Source organism: Rhineura floridana, chromosome 5, assembly GCF_030035675.1.
Source record: "Rhineura floridana isolate rRhiFlo1 chromosome 5, rRhiFlo1.hap2, whole genome shotgun sequence".
Classification (NCBI taxonomy): Eukaryota; Metazoa; Chordata; class Lepidosauria; order Squamata; family Rhineuridae; genus Rhineura; species Rhineura floridana.
The window spans coordinates 53,109,646-53,137,413 of record NC_084484.1 but is presented as its reverse complement, the minus strand read 5'-3'; the positions used below and the strand labels follow the sequence as shown (position 1 = coordinate 53,137,413).

The window sequence follows — 27,768 nt, the reverse complement described above, 5'->3', positions numbered from 1 at the left end:
ACAATGGGGGAAATCCACACCCAGACAGAAGACGCTAAAGTTGGTTATCCAGTTCCTTATTGGCACCTGAATCTGGGAAGCCCATTGGCTTGTTTGAGACTTCAAAGAGAGGTTGTTACAGTCCACCCGATCCTGTCCACATTTACTTGGGCGTCAGTCTAATTGTGTACAGTAGGGCTTTGCTACCAATATACATACATACATACATACACACAGTATATTGAGAGGCTGTAATCCTAAAAACGCTTCCTAGGGAGCCATGTCTAAAAAAATCGCACTGCAAACTGACTTTCTTCATGCGCATCCAAATGAGACTTCATATATAGGACAGTCAAGGAGAAAAGGCCTTTTGTATCCTGTTATTTTTTTGCTCTCTTCCTCATCGTTACTTATTTCTCGCCTGATGCATTTTTACTTGTTATATCTGAGGAAGATGCTGAATCCCTGTTCAGTACTTTGGTGGGCTGGCTGGCTGACAGGATTCCTCCCCCTTAGCAGATGATGTGGACTTTCAACAGGTTAAATGTTAACCGTTAAAGCTTACACATACACAAAAATACAGTGATGGAGAAACTTACACGGTTGAATTTCTACTTGTCCTATATGAGCATCCTGTTGGAAGTGGGGGAGGGGCCATACTAATGGTGACTGTAACAGTAGCAGATAGTGCGGAGTGGATTCCTTGTCTATCTAAGCAAGGCTGCAGTCCTATATACCTGGGATATCCAGCAGGCTCCTTTTGAGTAGACATGCATAGACTTGTACAGTAGATGTTGAAGTGTGTAACTTGATGCAGAATGACTACACTACAGGTTGCCAACTTTTTTCTGTGCCTTTAAAACCTGCATAACAGGTAAAGATTCAGCAGGAGGAGCTTCCTCCCATTGATGCACCTTCATGCCAGGAACCCTTCAAAGCTGGATTTCCACATGGCATTAAATGTTTGAAAGAATAACAGCTCTATCAGAATCAACACTGACTACCCAGGCTTTAATTACCATTCATAAACTTACTACCCAAGTATGTTCATCACTGAAATCATGCAGTTCTAGTTCTCTATCATATACATAGGAATATATTTATTATATTCATAGCACATCACTCTGTGCATAGTATGTTAAGAAACAATGTGCATAGGTTATGCCTACAGTACATTCCTGTACTCCCTTGTCAGTATAAACTTGTTGATTTGCCTTGATAAGCATTTGGGTGTGCCTGATCATGCAAACAAGCACTGAAATGCTGGTGGCTTTCTTAGTTTTAAATGGAATAAACTTCAGTGGAGTTGCTTGTGACATGCACTTTATAAAATTGTAGTAGTTGTTATACATAAAAAGTGTAGCATGGAAAGTGCTTTGCAGCCTAATCTTAAGTATAACATACTTGGAAGCTAGTCCTACTAAGCACAATGGGACATATTCTCAAGAAAGTCTGCATAGGTTTTTGGGTTGAGGTCTTTACAACAATTTCTATAAAAAATACTACAGGTTGTTGTTGTTGTTATGTGCCTTCAAGTCGATTACAACTTATGGCAACCCTATGAATCAGTGACCTCCAAGAGCATGTGTCATGAACCACCCTGTTCAGATCTTGTAAGTTCAGGTGTGTGGCTTCTTTTATGGAATCAATCCATCTCTTGTTTGGCTTTCCTCTTTTCCTACTCCCTTCTGTTTTTCCCAGCTTTATTGTCTTTTCTAGTGAATCATGTCTTCTCATTATGTGTCCAAAGTATGATAATCTCAGTTTCATCATTTTTGCTTCTAGTGACAGTTCTGGTTTAATTTCTTCTAACACCCAATTATTTGTCTTTTTCGTAGTCTATGGTATCCGCAAAGCTCTCCTCCAGCACCACATTTCAAATGAATTGATTTTTCTCTTATCCACTTTTTTCACTGTCCAACTTTCACATCCATACACAGAGATCGGGAATACCATGGTCTGAATGATCCTGACTTTGGTGTTCAGTGATACATCTTTGCATTTGAGGACCTTTTCTAGTTCTCTCACAGTCTCTACCCAGTCCTAGCCTTCTTCTGATTTCTTGACTATTGTCTCCATTTTGGTTAATGACTGTGCCAAGGTATTGATAATCCTTGACAAGTTCAATGTCCTCATTGTCAACTGTAAAGTTACATAAATCTTCTGTTGTCATTACTTTAGTCTTTTTGACGTTCAGCTGTAGTCCTGATTTTGTGCTTTCCTCATTAACTTTCATCAGCATTCGTTTCATATCATTACTGGTTTTTGCTAGTAGTGTGGTATCGTCTGCATATCTTAAATTATTGATATTTCTCCCTCCAATTTTCACACCTCCTTCACCTTGGTCCAATCCCGCTTTCCGTATGATATGTTCTGCATACAGATTAAATAAATAGGGTGATAAAATATACCCCTATCTCACACCCTTTTCTATTGGGAACCAATCAGTTTCTCCATATTCTGTCCTTACAGTAGCCTCTTTTCCAGAGTATAGGTTGTGCAGCAGGACAATCAGATGCTGTGGCACCCCCATTTCTTTTAAAGCATTCCATAGTTTTCCATGATCTACACAATCAAAGGCTTTGCTGTAATCTATAAAGCACAGGGTGATTTTCTTCTGAAATTCCTTGGTCTGTTCCATTATCCAACGTATGTTTGCGCTATGATCTCTGATGCCTCTTTCCTTTCTAAATCCAGCTTGGACGTCTGGCATTTCTCGCTCCATATATGGTAAGAGCCTTTGTTGTAGAATCTTGAGCATTACTTTACTTGCATGGGATATTAAGGCAATAGTTCAATAATTACTGCATTCTCTGGGATCCCCTTTCTTTGGAATTGGGATATATATTGAACGCATCCAGTCAGTGGGCCATTGTTTAGTTTTCCATATTTTTTGACAGATTTTAGTCAAACTTTGGACTGATTCAGTCTCAGTAGCTTGTAGCACCTCTATTGGTATGCCATCTGTTCCTGGTGATTTGTTTCTTCCAAGTATTTTAAGAGCAGCTTTTACCTCAAATTCTAAAATTTCTGGTTCTTCATCACATGGTTCCTCCGTGAATGAATCTTTCATCCTTGCATCTCTTTTATATAGTTCTTCAGTGTATTGCTTCCATCTTCCTTTTATTTCATCTCGGTCAGTCAGTGTGTTCCCCTGTTGATTATTTAGCATTCCTGCTCATGGTTTAAATTTCCCTTTCATTTCTCTAATCTTTTGGAATAGGGCTCTTGTTCTTCGCTTTTTGTTGTCCTCTTCTATTTCTATACAATTACTATTGTAATAGTTTTCTTTGTCCCTACATACTAGTCATTGTATAGTTGCATTTAGGTTCTGACCGTGCTTCTATCTCCTTTTGCTTTTGCTTTCCTTCTCTGTTTAACCATTTTAAGAGTTTCTTCAGATCCATTGAGGTTTCTCTTTTTCACTAGAGGTATTGTCTTTTTGCATTCTTCCCTGATAATATCTCTGACTTCACTCCATAGTTCTTTTGGTTCTCTGTCTACTAAGTTTAGAGCCTCAAATCTGTTTCTTATTTGATCTTTATATTCTTCTGGGATGTTATTTGTATTGTATTTTGGCATTATGATTGCTTTGTTGTTGTTCTTTAGCTTTACTCTGATTTTCGATACGACTAGTTCATGATCTGTACGGCAGTCTGCTCCTGGTCTTGTTTTTGCAGAAAGTATGGAACTTCTCCATCTTCTGTTTCCAATTATATAATCAATTTGATTCTTATATTGACCATCTGGTGATGTCCACCTGTACCCTTCACTGGCTTCATGAGTATTATATCCTGATCCTTCTCCATTTTATCCTCACAACAACCCTGTGAGGTAGGTTTGGCTGAGGGAGTGACTTGCCCAAGGCCACCAAGTGAGCTTTCATGGCTAACCATGGAGATTTCAACCCAGATCCTAATCAGACATCCTCATTGCTACACTACACTGCCTTGTCCTGCCACCTCCTTAAAATAAAATAACCGCCTTTTTAAAATAAAGAGTATTGTATATTTTATTAATATTTGTAAATTGTGTGCTACACATCCTTTATATCAGTAACATTTATAATAAACTTATGTATATATATATATATGCATACATTTTTTTTCCAGAGAGCCGGTTGTTAACATTTATCAGCACACCACTGGCTAGAGACTTACTTTTTTTAAATGAAAGCTCAAACTCTAGACTTCCTTCTGAAGGCCTTTGTGGGTGCCATAGCACCTGGGAGCAATGGGCTGATGACCCCTGCTCTAGCCTGATTTTTTTTGGAGACAGCTTCCATAAGTACAGTCTTCTATTTGGTTAACCAATAGCCCTGGCAAGATTAAAGCACCATACCACAAAGTATTTCCTCTTTTGTGGGAAAAGTGCCCCAGAACTTCAGAATCATTTCCCTATTGTTCCAGGTAAGCCCCTCCCCTGAAAAAGCAGAACATTTAAGAGTTTTGTTCCCAGGAACTCAATTGTTCGTTATGGGACCTCTCCTGGGGCAGAATCTTCTAATCCTAGTTTGGCTCCCCTGCTTACCTCTTTCTCGCCAGTGTTTCCAGCCCATCTTTTGTCTTTGTTATTTTGTTCTTTGGTCTAGTTAGGAACCTGAAGGAATGCATAGCCTTGTGTTTTTCCTTCAAGCTATCTCGTTCATCAGTTAGGAGGGTTCAGGGAGAAAGCAAAGTCAGTCTGCTTTGGAGACTGCACCAGTTGGAGCTCAAGGGAACCTAAAAAGACCTGCCTATATTGGCTCCTCATTGTCACCTTTGTGTGCATGGGAATAAAACAAACACAGTAAGTTTTCAGAGGGGCAGCTGCTACAGAGTCCCTCCTTTCTGGAACAGGTAAAGATAAGTGCTTTGATCTTTCTCTCCGTCTATCACTTCCCTGCTTCCTCTCTCCTGACGCTTTTTCCTGCCATTCACACTGGCAAAACCTTATGTAGTTTATATTACAAGCTTGCCCTGTTGAGGCAGCTAGGTCTGCCATGCAGCTGGCCAGATCCCTAGTGCCCATCTCTCTCCCTATTGGCAACAGTAATCCCCCTGCCTCCATCTGTTTCTCTGTATAACTAACTACTAAAAGAAGCTGTTGGTCCAAGCAATGTTCTGCCTGTACAGTCCTGATATTTGCTTCTATTGACTGTGTATCTTTGTTAAACGTTCATATTTTGTAATAAACTATTATTTTCATCTAAACTTTGCTTTGTCACCCAGTTACTAATACTTTGTAGTATAGGTGTAATTCTCCTAATTGTAACTTGTGCCATGACTCTGAGCTGAAGATCGCACAAGATGTGTTGGTTGGATACACACGCACATGTGTGTGATGTATGACTAAGGACACATGTTAACAAATAGACCTTTTAAAGTCAAAGAGAACATAAAAAGCCAGTCAAAACAGACAGAACTCACCTCTGTCAGATCCAAGGTTTGAGATGAACTCTGGGAACATGTAGGAAGAGATTATGGTCAGGTCTAGGTTGGGTGTATGGCACAATTCCACAGCAAATCCAAAATGTGGTATTGGGCAAAGGTTCCAGCTCCCCAAGAATGTTAGGGCTTGTTTTATATTTCTAGTACTTAGCTACAAATATATACTTGAAATTTTGTGGACACTGGCTGCTCCAGTCTCAGAAGCCAGACAGGAGGCTGAATAAGATCCCCAGTGATTAGGGTGGTCCTTCAGTGCTCTGCATAGCTGCTTCTCCCTGTCCATGAACCAGAACAGATGGTGCAAAATTATCACAATTGCAAAATAAGGAGATTTTGCAACATGGGGGGGGCAAGATTGTACAGAATTTACTAGGAAGGAGGTTGATAAAACCCATGTTAGATTATTAGTGGGGAGGCATAGAGACGAATGTTCTTACATCTGCGGTTTGCACATATAATGTGATATTTAAATCTCTCAGTTAGAAAAGGACATGGAGTGATCCATACAATTTCTCAATGTGATGCTCAAAGGCATGTTACAACACTGGCAACAGCTGTGCTTTTCTGCAGTACATTATGCATTCTGAGTGCCAGTGAGTGTCATCCCACTGACTTCTCCGCATGCTTATATGCAAATTCCACAGCTGCAGTGAGAGTGGAAATTGGGCAGGTACCGCTTGTCCACTGGGCAAGGACATGTGTCTTCCTGTTTCAACGTGTTCAGTCATCAGAGTACCTTCTTCTGAAAGACTGCATGAGCTAAGTAAACATAACAAGAGGAAAGGGATTGTTGGTCAACATTTTGAACCAATATATTCTTATAGATTACATACAGTTTCATTTTGAGAGAGAGAGAAAGAATATATATATATACATATATTCTATATAATGTAATCATCACTTTATATTTTTTTATTCAAGTAATTGGAAATTCTCTGTACAGTCTAGAACTTGTTGTATCAGTACAGGGTTGAAATATAATATGGTCTTGTTTCATATTATAACCAGAGACATGGTTTATATCTATCACTTAATCTGTAACAATAAGCCTTTCATTTTGTTAAGGGATCAGCATTCAAGGGGATGTATTAACCCTGGGATGAGAAACTGTGGTCTTCCAGATATTGTTGGACCCCAAATCACATGGTCCCTGACCATTGGCCTTGGTGGCTGGGGCTGATGGGAGCTGGATTCCAACAACATCTGGAGGGCCACAGGTTCTCCATCCCTGTTCCTACAGAGTTAGAATACTCTTCAAACACATTAAGATGACTAATTTATTTATTTAACAAAATGTATATACTACTTGATTGCAATAAAATGTCTAAGCAGTTTACAAGACTAATAGCATATAACTTATAGCAGGTATGGGGAACCTTTGGCCCTCCAGATGTTGCTGAATTACAACTTCCATCAGTCCTAGCAAACATGGTCAACAGTGAAGGATTATGGGAGTTCTAGTTCAGCAACATCTGGAGGGCCAGAGGTTTCCCACACATGACCTATAGGAATTCCAATGGCTAAACAATGTTAATTGGTCTCTCTGGGCTTTCTATTACATTGATGATGGGAAAAGTAGATATAAAAGTGTAACTAGCCATGTCTTCCTCTTATAAAAGACATAGTTGCTACTTGGAATGCTTCCTTCTGTCTTGCTTTGGTTGCTTCCTGGAATGTTTTCTTCTGTTTTGTTTTGTGGGTGATTTATGAGGTGCATATTTCCATAGGAATGTGTAAAAATATGCCTCTTTGTGTGTTATGTGTTATCTCTGTCATTTTTTAGGATGAAATTTTGACTGTCATCAGGAGAGTAGATGATAATTGGGCAGAAGGAATGCTGGGAGATAAGATTGGAATATTTCCTATTCTCTATGTAGAGGTAAGTTTTACCATGTGGTTGATTATTGAATGATAAAGCTGTTTACTATAATCTTGGCATTTCTTTTTTTTTAAAAGAGTGAAATGCAAAGTCCCTTGGATGGCAAAAAGAATGCAAACTGTAGAATTGCCATGTAGCTCTAATATCAACCATCTAATGAAAGAAAATTTAGTTCAGTCTATCTTAAATCAGTGCAGCCTGCATGCTCTTGAAAATTGTGGAAGGCTTTTCTATATGTAGTATATGTATGTTAATTTCAATTGATACATACAGGAAATGGGAGACAACAATCACAGCCAAACCTTCATTTGATTTGCAGTTTCTGTAGAATTGGAAAATATGTTCCCTATAAATTACACATTTATGTCCCATTGTCTTTTGTTTGCATGTTTCTCTCATGTACTGTTTAATTCTCCTAACCCAACTGGTAGCTGCTGTAATACCCAAATCCTTGCTAACCAAGCTAATGCTTTAATTTTGTGGCTTATTAGAAATACCCTTGCCTAGGAACAGTCTTTGCCTACATATCAGGACCACAATTGCACTTTCTGGATGGTGAAATAACCTGTGGATATCCACTGTCACACAACTGGGGCTCTGACTTGCATTGGTAATGTATGCAAATACTGATCTCACAGTTTGGCCAAGTCGTGTGACAGCCAAAACAGAAGGATGCATTCCTATAATAGTGTACTTAGAATATTGACCATTAAAAAGCAGACTTCCATGTGGGGGCTTAATACTGTAAACAAGTTGTTTGAATATGACAAACAAGTTGGTAGCAATAGTTTTTTGGCTTTTTTACTTCATCGGGTTTTTTTCTGAAAAGCTTAAATCCAGATTAAATGGATGGTGGGGAATGCAGGCTGGCATTTTTGTATGGATGCTGCAAAAAATGTGCATGCATGATGATCTAACAATAAACACCTGTTTGGAAGTACCTAGAATATGTTATCATTCTCCTAAAACAAATGGACAAGTTAGCTATAGTAGATATTAGAATATAATCTATTTATATTTATTTATTTATTTAATAGCATTTATATAATGCTTGATTGTGATAAAACTTCTAAGCAGTTTACAAAAAAATAAAGCATTATAATTATCAATAAATGGAAGTGCAGTGTTGGTATGGGAACTACCCACACAATCTATCCATACCATATTATTGTGGCTTGCATACATCACAACTGTTAACACAGAGTCCTGACCATAAGGATTTGGTACTTCATTTTGCCAAGATCACATAGGCATTGAGTCTAAATGAGCATCTGATGGGTGTTCTTTTAATCACAGAAATCCTACAGGGAGTTGGATTGGATGACCGTTGGGGCTCCTTGCAGCTCTCTGCCTTTACTATTCAGCCCTTATGTAGGCTTGCAACAAGATAGAATGGCAGTTTTCTGGTATTTCAGTGGGGAATGTTTAATGCCTTACACATTTCAATGTTATGGTGGTTTCCCCTAATAAATGATGCAAATCGTATTCAAGGAAAATATTTTCTTTTTTTTAAAATCAGATTAAAACTTCATCTTGTGGTTGTTTGAACCAGCTGATTTCTACAGCTGACTTAAAAAGCACATTTTAGCATAGAAAGCTTCTGTGTTGACTCTGTTATGGTTCTGTTTCTGACTTGAACCACTACTACTGTTCCTGGCTTATACCAAAATGAGAATCATGGCCTTAGTGGACTGTGGTAATGTAATGTCCTTCACAAATAAGCCCTTGCCAGTGTCATAACCCTCTTCAAAAAGCCAGGAAGGGAAAAAAATAGTTTACTAGCTATCTGATTGTTAACTACAGGAGTAGCCAGTATTAAATAAAGCACTGTAGATATAACTTCCACAACTGTGACAAGAGCTATAATTTTAAAACAAGGATTTAGTAACTATTGTTGAAACACTGGCTGCTTATGGAAGCTTAATGGCTGGTGATATTCTCATTATGTTAGGCAGTTTTATTTGATTAAATAATACACAGTGGGCTTCTCTTAGCTGTTGCATTCATATTCAGTCAGTGCACCAGGACTAAACTAATTACTAGGGTAAAGGAATATTGAGAGAAATTTGCAGTAAAAAACATTCTGAGAACTGAAAGCATAAGGTCTACCATCAATCCTAACTCATTTTGACATCAACTAAGGCCTCTTTCTTCAGTGGTACTGCAGCTTTTTGAGACAATATATGCACAGCTCACATTTGCCTGAATGAAATCGGTGGGGAGAGGGGTTGTCTCATGAACTGATTTCCTGAGACAAAGAGAAAAAAGTGAATGTTTGTCACTTCTCTTATGACAGACAAATGTGAACTGTTGAGGCATAGGTCTGACACAGTAGCCCTCTTTAAGTTTTCCTAACAGGAGCAGCTGGTGCAGTGGAGCAGGGACCAGAGCTTGGAAGACTACTTTTAAAAAGTAATAAATTACAGTTACAATTACATGACCCCAAAAAGTAGTAATTACTGTCACAATTACAATTGCTCTGAAAGTAACTGATTGCTTAGCTTTTCCTCAAAAGTAATCACTACAATTACATTTCAGTTACTTTTTAAAAAACCGGCTACAAGGTGCTGGCCTTGGCTGCTGCACATCTAAGTAGCTTAAAACAACATTAAAAATAAACACACACGTACAGAGGTAGTAGAATAATTCTTTTTATCCATAAGATAGCAATGGTGGTCTCTCCGTTGGTAAAGGAGGTGGGGAGGGAAGCAGAGGCCACTATTCAGAACTTTGCACGTCAAACCAAGTGCAACCCCCCACTCAGCCAGCAAGCATAATCTCTCTCACTTAATTACCTCCCAGACCCTGCCCTGCCACCAGCTAAGGGACACTCACCTAAGCAAATATTTTCCCCTGAGATGCAAAAAAGTTAAAATACTGCAAATGTAGCGCAGTAGCCAGAGAGGGTGGTGGAGACCACTTTGTGTGCCAAGTGCAAACACAGTATTCACACACACACAAACACACACATTCACTTTATCATCTTTCACATCCACAGTTCTTTATCTCCATTCTGCTGCTGCCTCCTTCTCCTCCTTTATCCATGTTCTTGTCCTCCAGCTCCTTTTCCCCTCCACTCCATTTTTCACCACCACCATCCATTTTTTTAATCAATTATTTTCTCCACTCCACCCCGTCTCACTCTCTACCTCCTCCCTCGTTGCCTCCTACCCACAGAGCATGAGGGAAGAGCGATGCTACACAGAAGCCCAGTTTGAGGCACATGATTTTCATCCACCAATCAGAGGAGCAGAAGACTTCCCCTGCTCCCCCTTCCCAAGTAATGCCCAAACGTAATGCTGGAAACATTACAATTACTCCACAAAAGTAATAAAAATTACTCCTAGTTCTATTACAATCAAAATGTAAAGGAATTACCCACTTGTTCCTCAAAAAAGTGATGAATTACAAGTAAGTCATTACTTGTGATGAATTACTTCCAAGCTCTGGCAGGGACACATAGAGCCACCCTCCCAACAGCACCATTACAGGCAACAGCAAGGTCAGGGCTGCACTAGAGCACTAGATTGGCTATGCTCATGCAGCCCCGCCCTTGCCACCTCCCATTCCCACTCTGCCTGGTAAGTGGCAGCAATGTCACTGTTGGGAGTTCAGCTCCATCCTATTATGCCAGCCACTCCTGGTTCTTAATCTGCATGTTGTGGGGAAGTACAGGGACAAGCACATTAGCTCTGCCTACTTGTTGTCAGGGCCAGTTCTAAAGGGCAGCCAGGTGGGGCACTGGCCTGATGGACCCTGGAGCTACAGGGGGGCCCCCAGCCACCCCCAGCCGCTCCTCTGCTCCCTTTCCACAATCTGCGGGGGCCCCACTCCACTTACCTGTCTGCTGTTTTTTACCATTGCCCTTAACGAAGATGGCGGCCACGGTATCCCTAAGGTACTGAAACCCCTGCCGCCAACTTAGCTGATGGCAGAGATGCGTGCACATAGCACGCATGCGTGCCATCAACAAAGATGGCGGCGGAGGCGTCATCCCCTTAGGGAAACTGCAGCTGCCATCTTCGTTAAGAGCAATGGTAAAAGACAGCAGACCGGTATGTGGGGGGCGTGTGCGTGTGTGCACAGGCGCACACACGCACACACATGCCGGGCCCCAGGGCAAGCTGATGCCCAGGAGCCCCGGCATTCCTGGAGCCGGCCCTGGCCTGGAGTTTGGCAGTCTCTGGAGAGGAGCTCTCTGCTGAATGGAAGCTTGTTCCATCCCCTGAACTATTCTCTTTTAACAATATGTGTTTGTCTCATCAACTGGTGATATAAGTGCTGTTGTGCGCCTCCCCAATGTCCGAGCGGTGAGATCTCCAGGGTCCCTGCGCTCATCCAGGGTTTGGTTTCCTTTGGGAAGAAGGTCAGCGGAGACAGTGGTGTCTTTATGAAATATGGTTTATTTATTTACACACATTCCAACCAGAGCTTAGGATGGAGGGGTTCAAGGCATCAGCAGTCCAATATCTAGCTTTTCCATCACTGTTACAGGAGGCACCCCAAATGCCATGATGCAGAGAGCCAGTCTCTCTGCCTGCCTCCAGTTACCACCCTTTCTCTGGACCAGCCTTTCCCAACTGATGTGCCTCCAGATGTTGTTGGACCACAACTCCCATCAGCCTCAGCCATTGGCAATGCTGGCTGAGGCTGATGGGAGTTGTGGTCCAACAACATCTGGAGGCACACTGGTTGGGAAAGGCTGCTCTAGACCATTCTAAAAACACTCAAAGCACAAACTTCTGCTAGCCGCCAGGAAGTGGGGGGGACACTCTCCTGAAGAGTTTCAATGACAAAAGGATCTTCCTGGCCCATTCACCAGTTGCTGGGCAACTGATAGACCCATTATCCTACCTACCCACTCTATTAGCTTAACAAAAGAGACTCATCTGACCAGGAGAGCGAGTTCCTCATTCCAAGGCCCAGGATTCCAAATCAGAGGCTGGAAGGGGGACCCACAGGGATCATCCATTCCAGCCCCATATTCATAACAGTGCCTTTGGCTTAAGTTTGGAATTTAAAGTTTGCTTTAATTGTTTGATACATTAAAGTTCTTACATTTATGTATTATTTATCCTTAACTTTTTTTCTAAACTTCTGGACTCCAACTCTTTATCAGCTCCAGCCAGCAAGGCCAATGGTCAGGGAGCTGAAGTCCAAGAACAGCTGGAGAGCACAGGTTCCCTATCTCTGCACTGATGCTCTGTTAAGCAGTGCTTTCTGAAGGCTTCCTAGCTGTTCCTAGTCAGGTAACTCTTGAAAGATAATAGTCAATGTATTTCCATTTGAAGAGGTACTTTGGGAAGAATGGCCTCACTGAAAGTAAGGGCTGGTTCACACAGAGATTTAATATGAGATGGGTGCCACCTGAACCCCTGTTTAATTTGCACAGTTTACATGACGTTGCAGACAAAGGAAAGGTGTGTCACTGCTTTTCCCTTTAAATCCGAATCAAAGCAACCTGTTGAAAATGCAGTAAGTGAAAGAAAAACCACTTCACTACACTCCACCCATGTAGGCGGAGAAAAACTTTCCCCTGAAGTATCCTCTGCTTCACTGCCCTCCTCCCATGTTCAGAGAAAAACTTTCCTCTGAAGTTTTTTGCTGGGGGGTGGATCGTCACTTCAGATACTGCTCTTTCTCCGCTCACTAAACTCTCCATGAATTCCATTTCACTTCCTGTTGCTCAAGAAGCAACTTCCAACTGGCTGGTCCCAAACTGCTGCTCCTTTCTTTCACCCTTCACCCAATAAACTGCCTTCCTTCACTCCTTTCGAACTCTTTCCACCCAAAGTCCCTCGGGCTTCGCAACAGTGAAGCTGAACTCCCCCACCCCATAGCTTTCCTGCACAGTGGGGGTGGCAGCGGCAACTACTTTTCATTGCAGCAGCATCTCTCTAACACACACACACTCACACTCACGCACAAAAACCTGTATCCAACTACCTAATTTTTAAAAAGAAAAAGGAAGAAAGGGTTTTACTAGGAACAGGAGGGGGGGTCTAGTCAGTGTCATGTCGATTTCATGGTGAGGCCTCTCCCGGCTTCAGCCTTTAAGCCCAAACAGTCATGGGAATTGCACCCCCCTCTCCTTTCTGAGTTCCCGATGCCTAATTACCAATGTGACAGGAGGCGCGCGCACGCATTCACACACACACTTCCACTAAAAATTGCATTTCATAAGTACTTAATAAAAAAGGGGTTTTGCTATAAATACGTGGGGAGGAAATGAAACTGACAGAATAAATATTTTTGTGTCAATTGCACCCCCACGCTATCCCGGCTTCAGCAAACCCCCTCCTCTTCTCCATTAGCAATACTCCGGAGGGAGCAAACATGTAAATCTGGGGGTGGGGCAACAGGGAAACAGTGGTAATAAATGTGACTGGAAAACAGTGGATTGGAAAGTAGTGGAAAATAGCGGATTGAAAGATGTGTGAACAATGAAAATCTATCGTGATGGGAAAAGCTTCATCTTTAATATGAAGTTTAGCTCCTGTGTGAATCAGCTCTAAGCTTTTAATATGCTTTCAGGTAAATTAACTCCAGAGCATAGACAGAGTATAATCCCAATGTAAACAACAAGAAAAAAAATCCAATTATCTATAGAGAGAAACGCATTTTACTACACCTGACATTCAACAGGGCTGCCAGGGAGTGGGATTTCAGTTTATAAGTATACACAAGACTGACAATTCTGCATTAGACAGTTTCACACTGTTCCTCTTCCCATCTATGTTGCAAAATGGTATGTTTTTATATTAATCTCATCTAAATTGCTGCAAATCATAGAGGCAAGCATATGATTTACAGAGCAAGGATTCCCAGTCTCTTCTGCTTTTCCATTTTTTTTCAGTGTGTTCTTGTTTACATTATGGCTTCTGTCATGACCAGCATTACTTAATTAATGGGCAGCAACTGAAGCTGCACCGCAGTGGGGCATCCAGGGGCTGGATTTGCTAGAACAGAGATGAGGCAAGATGAGGCAGTGGTGAGATCGAGGGAGCTCTGGGTTGTTGCTGGTGGTGAGATGCCTGAAATGAAAAAACACCAACCCAGAGCTTCTCCTGCCAAATCCTTACTTCACCCTGCCAAATCCTGCTGAACACAGCACCTCCAGGAGGACGTTGCTCCTGCTCCCCCCTACTGTACACTGCTGCTGTTTCTCCTTTCCTCCACCAGGGTCACAACCATCAGGAACCTGAGGAAATGCAAACTCAAAGCTAAGATTGCCAAATGGTGCATTCTGACTGCAACAGAGCTTGGCATCCACAACAGAAGTTCTGACAGAATAACCCCATAAGTCAAAGACTGAGGCATATCTCTTGGGCTCTGTTATGGAGCCTTTAACGCAACTAGAGAGTGCCACTTGTCAGCAAATCACAGCTGAGGAAGAGCCATGATGTGTTTTCATCTGGAGTTATGAGATGAAGGGATTGAACAATCTGCTCAAGGATTCCCCCTCCCCCCCAGTGTCTTCAAACTGTCAAACTTTAAGGTGTCTTTTGAATACTCTATTCAGAATGTGTAGCATTCCTGATAACAGTTATGAAAATGGAAGATTCTCCTCATCCCACCCCTAAAGGTTTTTGGCTCAGATACAATGCAACTGTAACATTTTCTATCCAAATATTGTAGTCACTGAGGAGAGAATTCCTAGTCTGCTCACTGGGGATTAGTACTTATTGTTGCTGCATGCATCATTTATTTTCATTTTGCAAGCTTATGGTGACATACCATCCAAAGCACAAACTATTCTAATACACAGCATTCCTTTTGGCCCATCGTATCATAGAAATTGCACTGTTGGCAAATAATAAAGATATTGTTTAAATCCTGCTGGTAAATATATGTTCCCTGATTGTTGCAAAAAAAGAACTGAAAAGGGAAAAATATTGGTTCACTTAGAATCTCTACAAATATTCATGGATGCAATAATCACTGTCAAGTTAAAGAAGGATGTGTCCTAGAGTAGGAAAGGACTAACATCTGAATAGTTCTATATTTGAGCTTTGCTATATTTTAGCGGGTTTTTAAGCAAAAGGGAAATATGCAACTCAGTTACAGAGTGGTTGTGTCTAAATTTTCATGCTCTGGTCTAGCAAATATATATATTGATTACACTTAACTCTCTGCTGAATGTGACCCATAAGCTTGCGTGAACAGGCACTAGGTACTTGAAAGTCTGCACAGGATCAGTGTTCTCTGACATCACAGCAGTGAGTGTCGGAGACAGTCTTTCACGGTGGGTGAACCCTTTCTAGAAAAATATGCTCTGCGTTTGCTGGTCCCTGCCCAGCCATAAATTAACAACTGCATAACAATGCAGTGATCAATGTTGAAAGCTACTGTGTAGAGCTTTCCATAACAGTCTTTGCTGTTAGTAGAATCTTCTTGGGAGCCTCATTTGTCCAAATACTTAGAAGAAGAGGAGAGGGCAATTTTTAAAACTTCATAATTATATATATGAGAATAAAACAGATATAGGAATCTCATAGGGATACTGTGAAGTGGATACACAGTGAATCTGAAGTTTTGCTTAATCAGTCTTCCGGTAATGGGGATAAGTTCTATATATTCCTTCCAGTGCAGGGAACAGCATAGTCTGGCTTTTCTCTTCATTAAGGGAGCAGAACCATATTTGTGAAGGAATAAGCATGTGCAGTTGCTTCCTCCATTGGAATGATTAGGGAGGTGGTTGCTGGTGGGAGAGCTCTATGTATGCACCAATGCTCTAGTAGACATTATTAAAAAAAAAAACACTGGACAAGTCTAGAATAATTTATAGATTTAATTAAAAAAGTTGTTGGCACATGAGGTGCAGGATTTGTTATACTCAAAAATATTATTCCATCTACAAAACAGTTTAAAAAGGAGAGCAAGCATAATTCATATACCATATCAGTTTACAAAATCATTTTTTCTGAATCTTGCACATGCATGAGTTGTAGCTCTTCAAAATTGCTCAAATGAAATTGCATTAGCTCTATGCCCTGCAGACTTTTGCAATGTTATATGTTAGGGCATCCAAGTACTGTTTCTAATAGTGAGCATTACTGGAATCTGTCATTTTCTACCAGCAACTTTAATAATTATGATGATGGCGATGGTAATGATGATTTCCCAACTGCCACAACCACTACTTTTCCTCTTGCCTAATCGGTTTTATGGAAGGAAAATTATTGGACTTTATTGAACAAAGCAAAGGCTAGATTTCAAAACATTTCTTAAGCTCATGGAACAGACTTCCCAGTGGAATTTTGACTGGGGATAGGGATAACAGCTGAGCCACAATCTTTTGAAACTCCTCAGTTTAAAAATAGTTTGTTATGAAACATAGGAGCCTCAGTTTTCTTTAAATCCAATGTGAGTTGTGCTCACAGAACTAACTTGCTTCAATACTAGCCTTTTTTTCTGGAAGTACCATTTTTACTCACTCACTTTTTATGATGAATGTTTTTACAAAATGTTGCACTCAAGTACTTTCCATGTTGCCCTCTCATGTTTTTTTCAGACCTCATTTATGACTATTTTCCCCACCAATAAAACATAATTCCAATGCTACACCAAACAGGCAAACCACTACTGAGGTTTTAAGTATAGCGGTGCCTTTAATTCAGAGTTTCCTGTTTGCTGGGTTTGCTTGCTTTATTTCTTCCTCTTCAATACAACTGGGGGATTGCTGGTGAATTTCCTATCAGCTAGTCAGCTGTTATCCCTGTCCCCATTCCCACAAAGCAAGGGGAGGCTTTAATTACTGGTTCCCTTGCATTTTTTAAAGTCTCTTTCTTTTATAATGAAAGAGCACTATTTTGTTATAAAGGCAAGGAAAATAATGCAAGAAGACCAGTTATAAAAGCCTTACCCCATCTCTGTGGGGAGCAGAAGCTGTCTTATTAATGGGCAATTCATAATTTATCTTTTGGCTATTTCAAACAAAAAGCAATAAAACAGGCAGAACAGGATGCTTTTACTTAACATTCCAGAGTAGGGTTGACAGGTCAGAAGCATCCCAAACCCTGAGATTTCAGAGGCAGGTCCTAGTGATGTCATTAAGCATGATACATTAAGCATCAACCACAGTTGCTTGGAACATATCACTCAAACAAAAAAAAATTCTGATTGGAAATTAAGATAGAAATCTTAGCTAAATTAGGGTGTTCCTGGGTCCAGCTGATGTGATGGGATCATTGACTTCTCAGCTGCTTAGAGACCCTCAGTAACGAATAAATAAGCCTACTTTCTTCTGGCAAGAAGGGTTTAAGTGCCCTCAGGCCAGGCCAGTCACCAGAAGGCCATTGTAGGAAGAAAGCCTAGTGTTGTGGAGATGTTATATGGGAGCACTCAGGAATAAAGATGGATGCCCTTGAAAGCTGCAATTCTAGACACACGTACTAAGGGACTAAGCCCTATAGAACTCAAAAGGACTTAGTTCTGAGTAGATATGGTTAGAATTGTGCTGTTGGTAAAGCTTGACTAGGGATCCTCTGCAAAGACATCCATATCCAAGCAGGGTTGGCAACCCCCTGCCTGGAATGCCCTGCCTGCCTTTTAACATGGCTGTTCCAAACATCTTTGCAGAATTGATCCTTCACTGCAGAGAGAGGTTTGAGAAATGAGTAAGAGTTAAGAAGATTCTCTACTCTTTCCCCCCTACTCTTTGGGCTGCTATAAACTCACTTTAACAACCAACCCAATTCCAGTAAGTAATAATTCACAAAGAGAAAACACAAATGGTTTGGTCTACCTTCACAGGCACTAGATTGGGAACAACAGCAATTGAAGCCACACTCCCCAGTACGTGAATTCCCTTTTACCACTATTGGGCAAGAAACAAGCCATCATGCAAATGACAAGGTGCATCATTAGTGGGTTTAAGGTGGTTGAGCTGACCACATGGAAGCACTGTTGTTACTTCTATGGATGTAAGGGAGTGAGGTTAAAGGTAAATGAAATGCAAATAGAAAAAGAAAAAGAAAGACAGTGATGATTTCCTAAATGCAGCATGATACCAACCACAAGATTCTTATGAATAAGATGGAAAACTCAGCATCCCACAACCAGTCAGGGTTCCTACCTAAAACTAAAAAAATCCTGCAGCCAGTCAGCCAAGATCACAGAAATCTCCATGCAGCACTACCTGACCCGGGGGCTGCAGTTAGTGCAGAATGCTATGGCACGATTGCTGACACGAGGGAGACCCTATCAGCACTTAATACCTCTTCTCTGAAATCTGTACTGGTTGCTGATTTGCTACAAGGCCATGTTCAAGGTGTTCTTTCCATGTTACAGGTGCCACAAACCATCCTTTAGTGTGACAGTACCTATGCTTTGGAACTTGTTGTGGAATGGAGGAGACTCAATAATGAAGCCAAAGCCTGATTTAAGGTTATTTATTCAGCCAAGCACTTAGCTGGAGCAAAGTACATAACTCAGCTAAAATGGTGGTTAGATACAGACATATATATACCCCCACATTCATCATGGCCATGGCAACTGTTTCATCCAATTATTCTATGCTACTGTGATGTTCTGCCCCCTGTACCAGCCATCCTTCTCTATGCGTTCCTGCAATATCAGTATCCTTGGCAGATATTCAGTTTACTACAGCAGTGCTATTCACTGTTGTTTACGTGACAAACCTGCTTGCAGGGAATGGCAGTCAGAATCCTCCTCATTCCCCCCTTTGGGACTATTTTCAAGTCCCATCCAAATTTGCATGATAGATAACACCTCCTGCTTCTCCTTCATCCGTTGTCTATCAAGGTCTAAGTACATTTGCTTCACTTCAGCAGATGTTAACATTTGGGTGGTCTTCTGCACCATAAACCTGCAGACTCCTTGTGATGCTAGGAGGTAGTCTAAAGCTATGCAGTTCTGTAAGGCAAATTGTCGGATTTGTTGAAGTTCAGTGTTAACCATAGCTAGGGCACCAGCAGTTTCATTCATGAAGTTCTCAAGCAGAGTACAAATCCTTAAAATATCTAGATGATTTCCCCCTGCCCCATAAAAGGGGAAGATATCTCGCAGCCAGGACTCACCTGGAGCTTTAAGATCTTTATAAGCGTCCAGGATTTCATGACTGGGGGCTGCCTTTCAATAATTTCTTATCAGTCCCTTGGGAAAGGTGTCCATGATTCTGATTCCAGGGGCCAGGAGCCCCACATAAGAAGTCCCCTTTGCATTAACAGGTAATTTTTTCCAAGCCTTCTGTCCACAGATCCACCTATAATAATAATAATAATAAATTTAATTTTTGGGTCGCCTATCTGGCCGAAACCACTCTAGGCGACGTACAACATTAAATTCAACAATACATAATAATACAATACATAATAAAATACAGCGCAGTCAACAATAACCATTTTAAAAAGCAGCAGTACAGGGCCATCAATAGACAATTTTAAAACAATATAAAGAAATTAGCCCACCCCGGGGACCCCAAAGGCCTGTCCAAAGAGCCATGTTTTTAAGGCTCGGCGAAATGTATCTAGGGAAGGGGCATGGCGAAGATTGAACGGGAGGGATTTCCAGAGAGTGGGGGCCGCCACTGAGAATGCCCTCTCTCTAGTCCCCACCAACCTAGCTGTTTTCGTTGGTGGGACGGAGAGAAGGCCCTGTGTGGCTGATCTGGTCAGGCGGCTTAGTTGGTGGTACTGGAGGTGCTCCTTCAGGTAAACTGGGCCGAGACCGTATAGGGATTTAAAGGTTAAAACCAACACCTTGAATTGGGCCCGGAAAACAACTGGAAGCCAATGTAGATGAAATAACACCGGCGTGATGTGATCACGGCGGCAGCTGTTTGTAAGCAGGCGTGCCGCCGCATTCTGCACCAGTTGTAGTTTCCGGACCGTTTTCAAGGGTAACCCCACGTAGAGCGCATTGCAGTAGTCTAAACGAGAGGTAACCAGGGCATGTACCACCAGTGGGAGCTGATGAATAGGAAGGTAGGGTTTCAACCTCCGTATGAGGTGTAGTTGATACCAAGCTGCCCGGCTCACTGCTGAAATCTGAGCCTCCATGGACAGCTTGGAATCAAGAACAACCCCAAGGCTGCGGACCTGATCCTTCAGGGGCAATTTTACCCCATTAAGATTCAGGTCAGCAACACCCAACCTTCCCCTGTCACCCACAAGTAGCACCTCGGTCTCATCAGGATTGAGCTTCAGCCTGTTTCTTCCCATCCACCCACTCACGGATTCCAGGCACTTGGACAAGGTCTCTACAGCCAACTCCGGTGAAGATTTAAAGGAGAGATAGAGCTGCGTGTCATCAGCATATTGGTGACATCGCAGCCCAAAACCCCTGATGATAGCTCCCAGCGGTTTTACATAGATGTTAAATAGCATGGGAGAGAGGATAGAACCCTGTGGTACACCACAAGTGAGGGGCCAAGGGTCTGAAACCTCATCTCCCAATGCTACCTGTTGATGCCTGTCAGAGAGAAAGAAACGGAACCACTGTAAAACAGTGCCTCCTATTCCTAATCCCTCCAGGCGATCTAACAGGATACTGTGGTCGACGGTATCAAAAGCCGCTGAGAGATCCAGGAGGATAAGAAAGGTGGATTCTCCCCTGTCTAGCGCCCTCCTCATATCATCTACCAGAGCGACCAAGGCTGTTTCAGTACCATGCCCAGTCCTGAAACCCGATTGGTATGGATCTAAATAATCCATTTCATCCAAGTGTGCTGACAACTGGTTAGCCACCACTCGCTCAATGATCTTGCCCAAAAATGGCAAATTCGAAATGGGGCGAAAGTTGTTCAAAACTTGGGGATCCAAGGAGGACTTTTTTAGAATGGGTTTTATAATTGCCTCCTTGAGGGCCGGTGGCATTACACCCTTCTTCAAGGATGCATTTACTACCGCCCTGATCCCTTCGCCCAATTTCTCCTTGCAGTTCATAAGGAACCATGATGGGCAAGGATCAATCAGACAGGTGGTAGGCTTCACCGTTGAAAGTACCTTGTCCACATCCTCAGAAGGAAGAGGCCGGAACCGATCCCACTGAACCGGATTGCAACTGGTTAACTCTGGATCCTCTACTGCATCCACAGCGTACGGAATCGAGTTCTTCAGATGTTCGACTTTATCGGCAAAGTGCCTTGCCAATTTGTCACAGGAAGCCTTTGAATGCTCCAAGGGTTCCTGAGCGACTGGACCGACCAGGCTTCGGACCACTTGGAACAGCTTCCTGGGACAGCACTCTGCGGATACAATAGAGGCAGCAAAGAAATCCCAGGTATGTGGAATTAGCATTGCAGCTTTACTCCCAGAAAAGCTTCATTTTGGGAAGGTTTTCAAAACAGGTTATGAATAAGATAAATAAACTGCCATCTTCACCAGTCCAGTAAAATTTAAACTTGTTTGACTCCTTAATTAGAAAAGTATAACACATTGGTGTGGTACCATAAGCTGCAGCATGCACACTTTTAAAAAAATTCTGTTCAAAAATTATTTGGAAGATAAAATGTATAATATGCCATTTTTGCAAGTAATTAAAAAATCTGCATGTACCCTTTTATTATAATTATAACTAAAATTGTTTACTTTGCATGCCTACCAAGATTCAGCTGTGATCTTCTGTTCTAGTGAAATTCTATGCATGTTTACTCAGAATCAAGTCCCAATGTATTCACATTTCCTGTACAGAGAAAGTACTCTTTATGCTCCTGAGAGCTATACATTTACTGAATTCCTGATATGAGACAAGCAGGAAAAGGAAACTATTTTCAGAACTTGAAATGGGGTTTAGCTTTTGCCTGGGGGGGAGGTCAACAAATCCCTTCTCAATCACAACCCTGACTTCACTTATTGGCTAAAAACCTGAAAGGCTGGGAATTAGAGCATAAAATGGCTGTTTCAGAAGCAGAAGGGACAGCAAGAACAGTTACCTAATACTATCCTGCTTAATTTCAGGAAGTTTTCCCAAAAAGGGAGATGTTAGGGGTTTAAGCTTACTTGGAGCAACCCCTTGGACTTAGCCCTATTGCTTTGTTGTGTAACTCAAATGAGGAAGATGTAGAACTCCACACATGTTCAGAGGCACCTTTTATGATGATGATGATTGTTACAAAGCATTGCAGAAACACACACAATGCCAGAGATTTTGTGACACCTTAAAGGTCAGCACATTATGTATGTATTATATTGGTACATGTGAGAAGAAGAGGTTTGTGAAAAGCTACACAGAACTTCAGTAACTATTTCTTCTAGCTAAATGGCGTTGAAGCAAACCTCACAGAAAAAAGAGCATTTTAAAATGCTCATACAATAGTCTTGGTGCATACCTGCAGTCTTATACTCCTGCCACCCATTTGCACCTTTTATGGCAGGGATTCTGTAATGCACACACTGATATTTATATTTAATAAATACAGTGCTTTTAAGTGCAATGTGTATTGTAATTCCCCATACATATAGCTGTACCTCAGAAGAGACTTGGCAATAGCCACAGATGACAATGGAATGGGGAATTACATCTCAACACACACTGCACTTAAAAGCATTTTAAGTATTTAAGTACTTTTAAGTATTTTAAACTTCCAATCTAGAAAATGTGCAGCATGCTCTAGAGGCAATCTATCTCTGAATTGGGACAAACTACAGAAGATGGGGAAGCCCACTTTCCTGCTCATGCACCTGTGGCTCCTAGAACCCAATTTCACACTAAACTGCATTTTAATGACATTGTTTTACAGTGCAACCCCCACTCAGAGGAAAAAATGTTCAGTATTTAAAATGGATAATAAGAGATCAATAATGTTTGGCTGGATCATTTATTCAGTTTTGTGTCCCTCCAATGCTTCCCAAGTATGCATTCACATGGAGAACATCTCACACCATCAATTCTCATGGGTGAGTCCCTTGGAAAACATGCCACCATGGTTACAGAAACTACTGCACAGAAGTGCAAGCTGTGTCTCTAATCATCTTATTATTTCATCTCTTGATTGGTCAGAATTGGATTGCTGGAAACTGAATGTGACAACTGATTCAAGCAAAATAAATTCTTGTAGTGTTTGATCTGGGCTGACTATCATCATTTGATGCCACAGTTTTTGAATATTAACCAAATGTGTTTATTATAAGCTGTACAGAAATAAAGTTGCTAGGTATCCTTAGCTTAAAGGCAGAGGTCAGAAACTCCTCCATTTCCTCTGAGCCACTTTGACAGGTGAGCAGGGCTGCCTCTCTGTCAGTCCCCTGATGCCAACCAATCAAAGAGGAAGTTCCCCAGTATACAAACAAAACAGAAAGGATGCCATCTGATGCCATCATGAGGTCAGGTGATCCAACTTCAAAAGAAAGAATTAGGAGTGTACTCTAAGTAGTCCAGACTGAGCACTTGAAAAGGCCTTTTCCTCCCTCCTCTTTCCAGCACTCTCTCTGTTTTGGCTTTCCCCCCATGTTTTCCTCCTCGCACTCTCATTGACTCCCTCCTGGCTCCCCATCCACATGAAATTAGGGGAAGGCCCTCAGACTGCAGGTTCCCATTCCTGGCATAGAGCATCATAGACATGTCAAAATGTTGCACATTTTATAGATTGGAAGTTTAAAATACTTCTTATATTTTGCAGCTGCACATGGGAGCATTTTTCCTCCTTGGTTTTAAGTTGTTTAAGTTTATTCATTCAGATTGGCAGTGATTTCATGGATCGCATAGCATTGAATGGACCTCTTATGTAAAGAATTTATGAAGCTGGCTGTTTGAGGAACTTGGTTGTAGTCTGCTTATCTGTCTATCTTTTTTAAAAAATTATCTCTATAATGCCCAAAGAAGAAGGTAGGGTTCTATAAGAAGACACAAGCGTTTGCTAGAAAAGATAAGAATTTATTTCCATTCAAAGGTGCAGAATTCTCACTCTGGCCTCAGATAAGCTATGGCTACAGGCTTTTGTCCTTTCATTTCCTCTACTCACTTTTTTTTGGTAAGGAACAAAAGACTCACCTCCAGCTAAAGACAACCACAGGACTTGTGGAGCTCAGTGCGGAATGGAATAGGGCAGGGTTTCTCTTTCTCTGCCTCCCACTGCTGTCTCTCCCCTCTGTTCTGGCTTTATAGACTTTTTTGGCCCAGGCATTACTTAGGGCTCTAATTAAAGGGTACCAGGTGAGAGAGGAAGTAGGGGCTTCAAGGAGAGTACTTATTTTTGTGTTGCTCTTCCCATTCTGTTATCTCCCAGAGGAAAGTAGCAGCAAGTGGAGGAAAGTGACAAGCGATGCCTTCACAAGTATTGCAAAGGACTCCTGGGAGTATGAACCACAGTGCAGAGCAGAGTGTACCCTCCCTCCTGGATACCTTTGCCTTTCCTTCTGGGCAGCCACATAACAGATTCTTATTCTTTTTTTTTCTTGCATGTTTACCCAGTCGTAAGTCACATTTAGTTCAATGGAACTAGAGAAGCTTGTTGTAGCAAAGTTTGAATATTGTTAATATGGAATCTACTCTGCACATATAATCCACATTTTAGAAAAAAAATTCTAAGCATGGCACAGCTTAATCCTTTTTAGAGTATGCCAATCTTCAGGTTTTTCATTTCCTTGAAAATTGAATTGAGCTGGATCCTGAAGAGATGCTTTATTTTCTTTTGTTCAGGATCTTTATATATCTCTATACTATCTCTCTCTCTATATATATCTTTATATATCTCTGTACTGTATACTCTATACTATTTACGCTAGATTGACGTTCTAAAGATGAGAATGGGGCATTCATTAATTCATTCATTGGCGATCACTCGTGGCCAAGTAAGATTGTCTTCCAAGATAAGGTCTTTAACAGTGGGTGCATCAGTGACTGTGGAGGCCAATTCTAGATCCCCACAGCCTCCCAAAGTGAGGACATAGGTTTCTAGATGGAAGATGGTCACGATGAGGATTTGCTTGACGTGCCTTCCGCTTATCTCGTTTGTCCCTTTCGCCCTGTACTCGTGCGTCTTCAAAGTCCATAGCACCTTTGATAATGGCCGATCTCCAATTGGGACACTCATGGGCCAAGGCTTCCCAGTTCTCGATGCTTATGTTACATTTTTTAGATTACATTTGAGAACATCTTTAAATCTCTTTTGCTGTCCACTGATATTCCGTTTTCCATCCTTAAGTTGGGAGTAAAGTAGCTGCTTTGGAAGACGGTGATCAGGCATTCGAACGACATGGCCGGTCCAGTGAAGTTGATGTTGGAGGATCATTGTTTCAACACTGGTGGTCTTTGTTTCTTCCAATATGCTAACATTAGTCCGCCTATCTTCCCAAGTAATTTGCAGAATTTTCCGGAGCCAGCGTTGATGGAATCTTTCAAGAAGTTGGGAGTGGCGTTTATAGATGGTCCATGTTTCACAGGCATACAGTAAGGTCGGTAGTACAATGGCTTTGTAAATAAGCATTTTGGTCTCCCTGCGAATATCCTGATCCTCGAACACTCTACGGTTCATTCGGGAGAATGTGGCACTTGCAGAGCTCAGACAATGCTGAATTTCAGTGTCGATCAACATTCTCCAGCATCACACCATTAAGCTGGATTGATGGTGCTACAGAGGGATTGGTTCGCACTTGCTGATGAAGCACTTTGGTCTTTTTGATGTTAAGCAAGAGGCCAAGCTTTTCATATGCTTCTGCAAAGACATTTGGGATAGTTTGAAGATCTTCCTGTGAATGTGCGGATACTATATTGTCATCGGCATATTGAAGTTCTATGACAGAGGTTGTAATTACTTTACTTTTTGCTTTCAGACTACTGAGATTGAAAAGCTTTCCATCTGTTCGATATGTGATTTCCACGCCAGTGGGAAGTTTCCCCTCAACAAGATGTAAATCATGGCAATGAAAATAGCAAATAAGGTCAGAGCAATGACTCATCCCTGTTTGAAGCCTGATCCCACTTTGAATGGATCACTTTGAGAGCCATTGTTATCTAAAATTGTTGCCATCATGTTGTCATGGAGGAGTCGCAAAATATTCACCAATCTATCAGGGCATCCAATTTTCAGAAGGATGGTCCAGGGAGCAGTTCAATTTACAGTATCAAAGGCCTTAGTCAGATCAATAAATGTCATATATAAAGGTTGATTCTGCTCCCTGCATTTTTCTTGAAGCTGTCGTGCAGTGAGATCATGTCCACTGTCCCCCTGGAAGGGCGGAAACCGTTTTGAGATTCAGGGAGGACATCCTCTGAGATCAGGAGGAGGTGATTTGCGAAGATCCCTGCAAGGATTTTACCTGTGGTAGCAAGAAGAGAGATACCTCAATAGTTCCCACAATCTGTTCTATCACCCTTCTTAAAAAGGGTGATAATTATGGCATCCCTAAAGTCTTCCGGGATCTCCCTCATCCAGATTTTTTCGATGAGTTTATGAAGTTGGGGATACTGCAAGCTCATCTCTAATTTGTTGTTGTGCGATTTGCGAGAAGACCTCATCAGCCGCAATAGAGTTACGATTAAGGAGGTCGTGGTAATGCTCTTTCCAACGCAGTGCAATAGCCACTTTGTCCTTTAGAAGTTTGGTATCATCTATAGAATGTAAGGGATTTGTACCATAATCTGTTGGTCCGTAGATGGCCTTTGTGGCATTAAAAAAGCCCCGTGCATCATGAGCATCTGCAAAGTGCTGGATTTCCTGAGCTTTCTTTATCCACCAGGTGTTCTTAAGTTCTCTAGTTCTTGTTTGGACCTCAGCCTTTGCACTGGCATAGATTTTTTTTCTTAGCATCACAGTTAATGTCTTTTTGCCATATCTGGAAGGCTTTCCTTTTCTTGTCAATGATATGTTCAATCTCACTATCATTCTCATCAAACCAGTCCTGATGTTTCTTAGTTTGGTATCCAATAGTTTGTTCACATGCTGCAATAATGGAAGTCTTCAGTTTAATCCAGTGTTCCTCAACGTTTTCAGGGAGTTCCGTCGGTAGATGTTTCTTGAGAGTTGTTTGGAAGCAAGCTCACTTAATAGGATCTTGAAGGTCGTGGATGTTCATTTTATGCCTTGGTTTTCTTCCTTGGAGCCTACGTTGAGGAACAATATTAATGGCCATAGTGGATCGAATTAATCAGTGATCTGTCCAGCACTCATCAGCACTCATCAAGGCCCTAGTGAGGAGTACATCACGGTGATCTCTGGCACGGACAATTACGTAGTTCAGGAGATGCCAGTGCTTTGATCAAGGGTGCTTCCATGATGTTTTAAATTTATCTTTCTGGTGAAAGAGTGTGTTTGTAATAACAAGATTGTGCTCTGCACATTTAGTCAGAAGTAGAATTCCATTCAGGTTGCTGTTGCCAACTCCTTCTTTCCCAATGGTTTCTGGCCATAGATCAAAATCACGCTCAACTGTTGCATTGGAATCGCCAAGGAGGATAATTTTATGCTCCTTTGGTATCTCTGATAAGATGGTGTCCAGCTGGGTATAAAAATTTTCCTTGATGTCTTCATCAGCATCTAATGTTGGTGCATAAGCACTTAGAATAGTTGCCTGCTGGTTT

General features: G+C 41.5%; 1 protein-coding gene across 1 annotated transcript in view; it reads left to right on the top strand.

Annotated features, from left to right (window-relative positions):
- SH3RF3 (SH3 domain containing ring finger 3) overlaps positions 1 to 27,768 on the top strand; it is a 473,231-nt gene that overhangs the window by 332,306 nt on the left and 113,157 nt on the right. Inside the window, exon 3 of the mRNA XM_061626756.1 lies at positions 7,192 to 7,287. Coding sequence (XP_061482740.1) covers positions 7,192 to 7,287 — 96 coding nt within the window. The remainder of the gene's footprint in view (positions 1 to 7,191; positions 7,288 to 27,768) is intronic.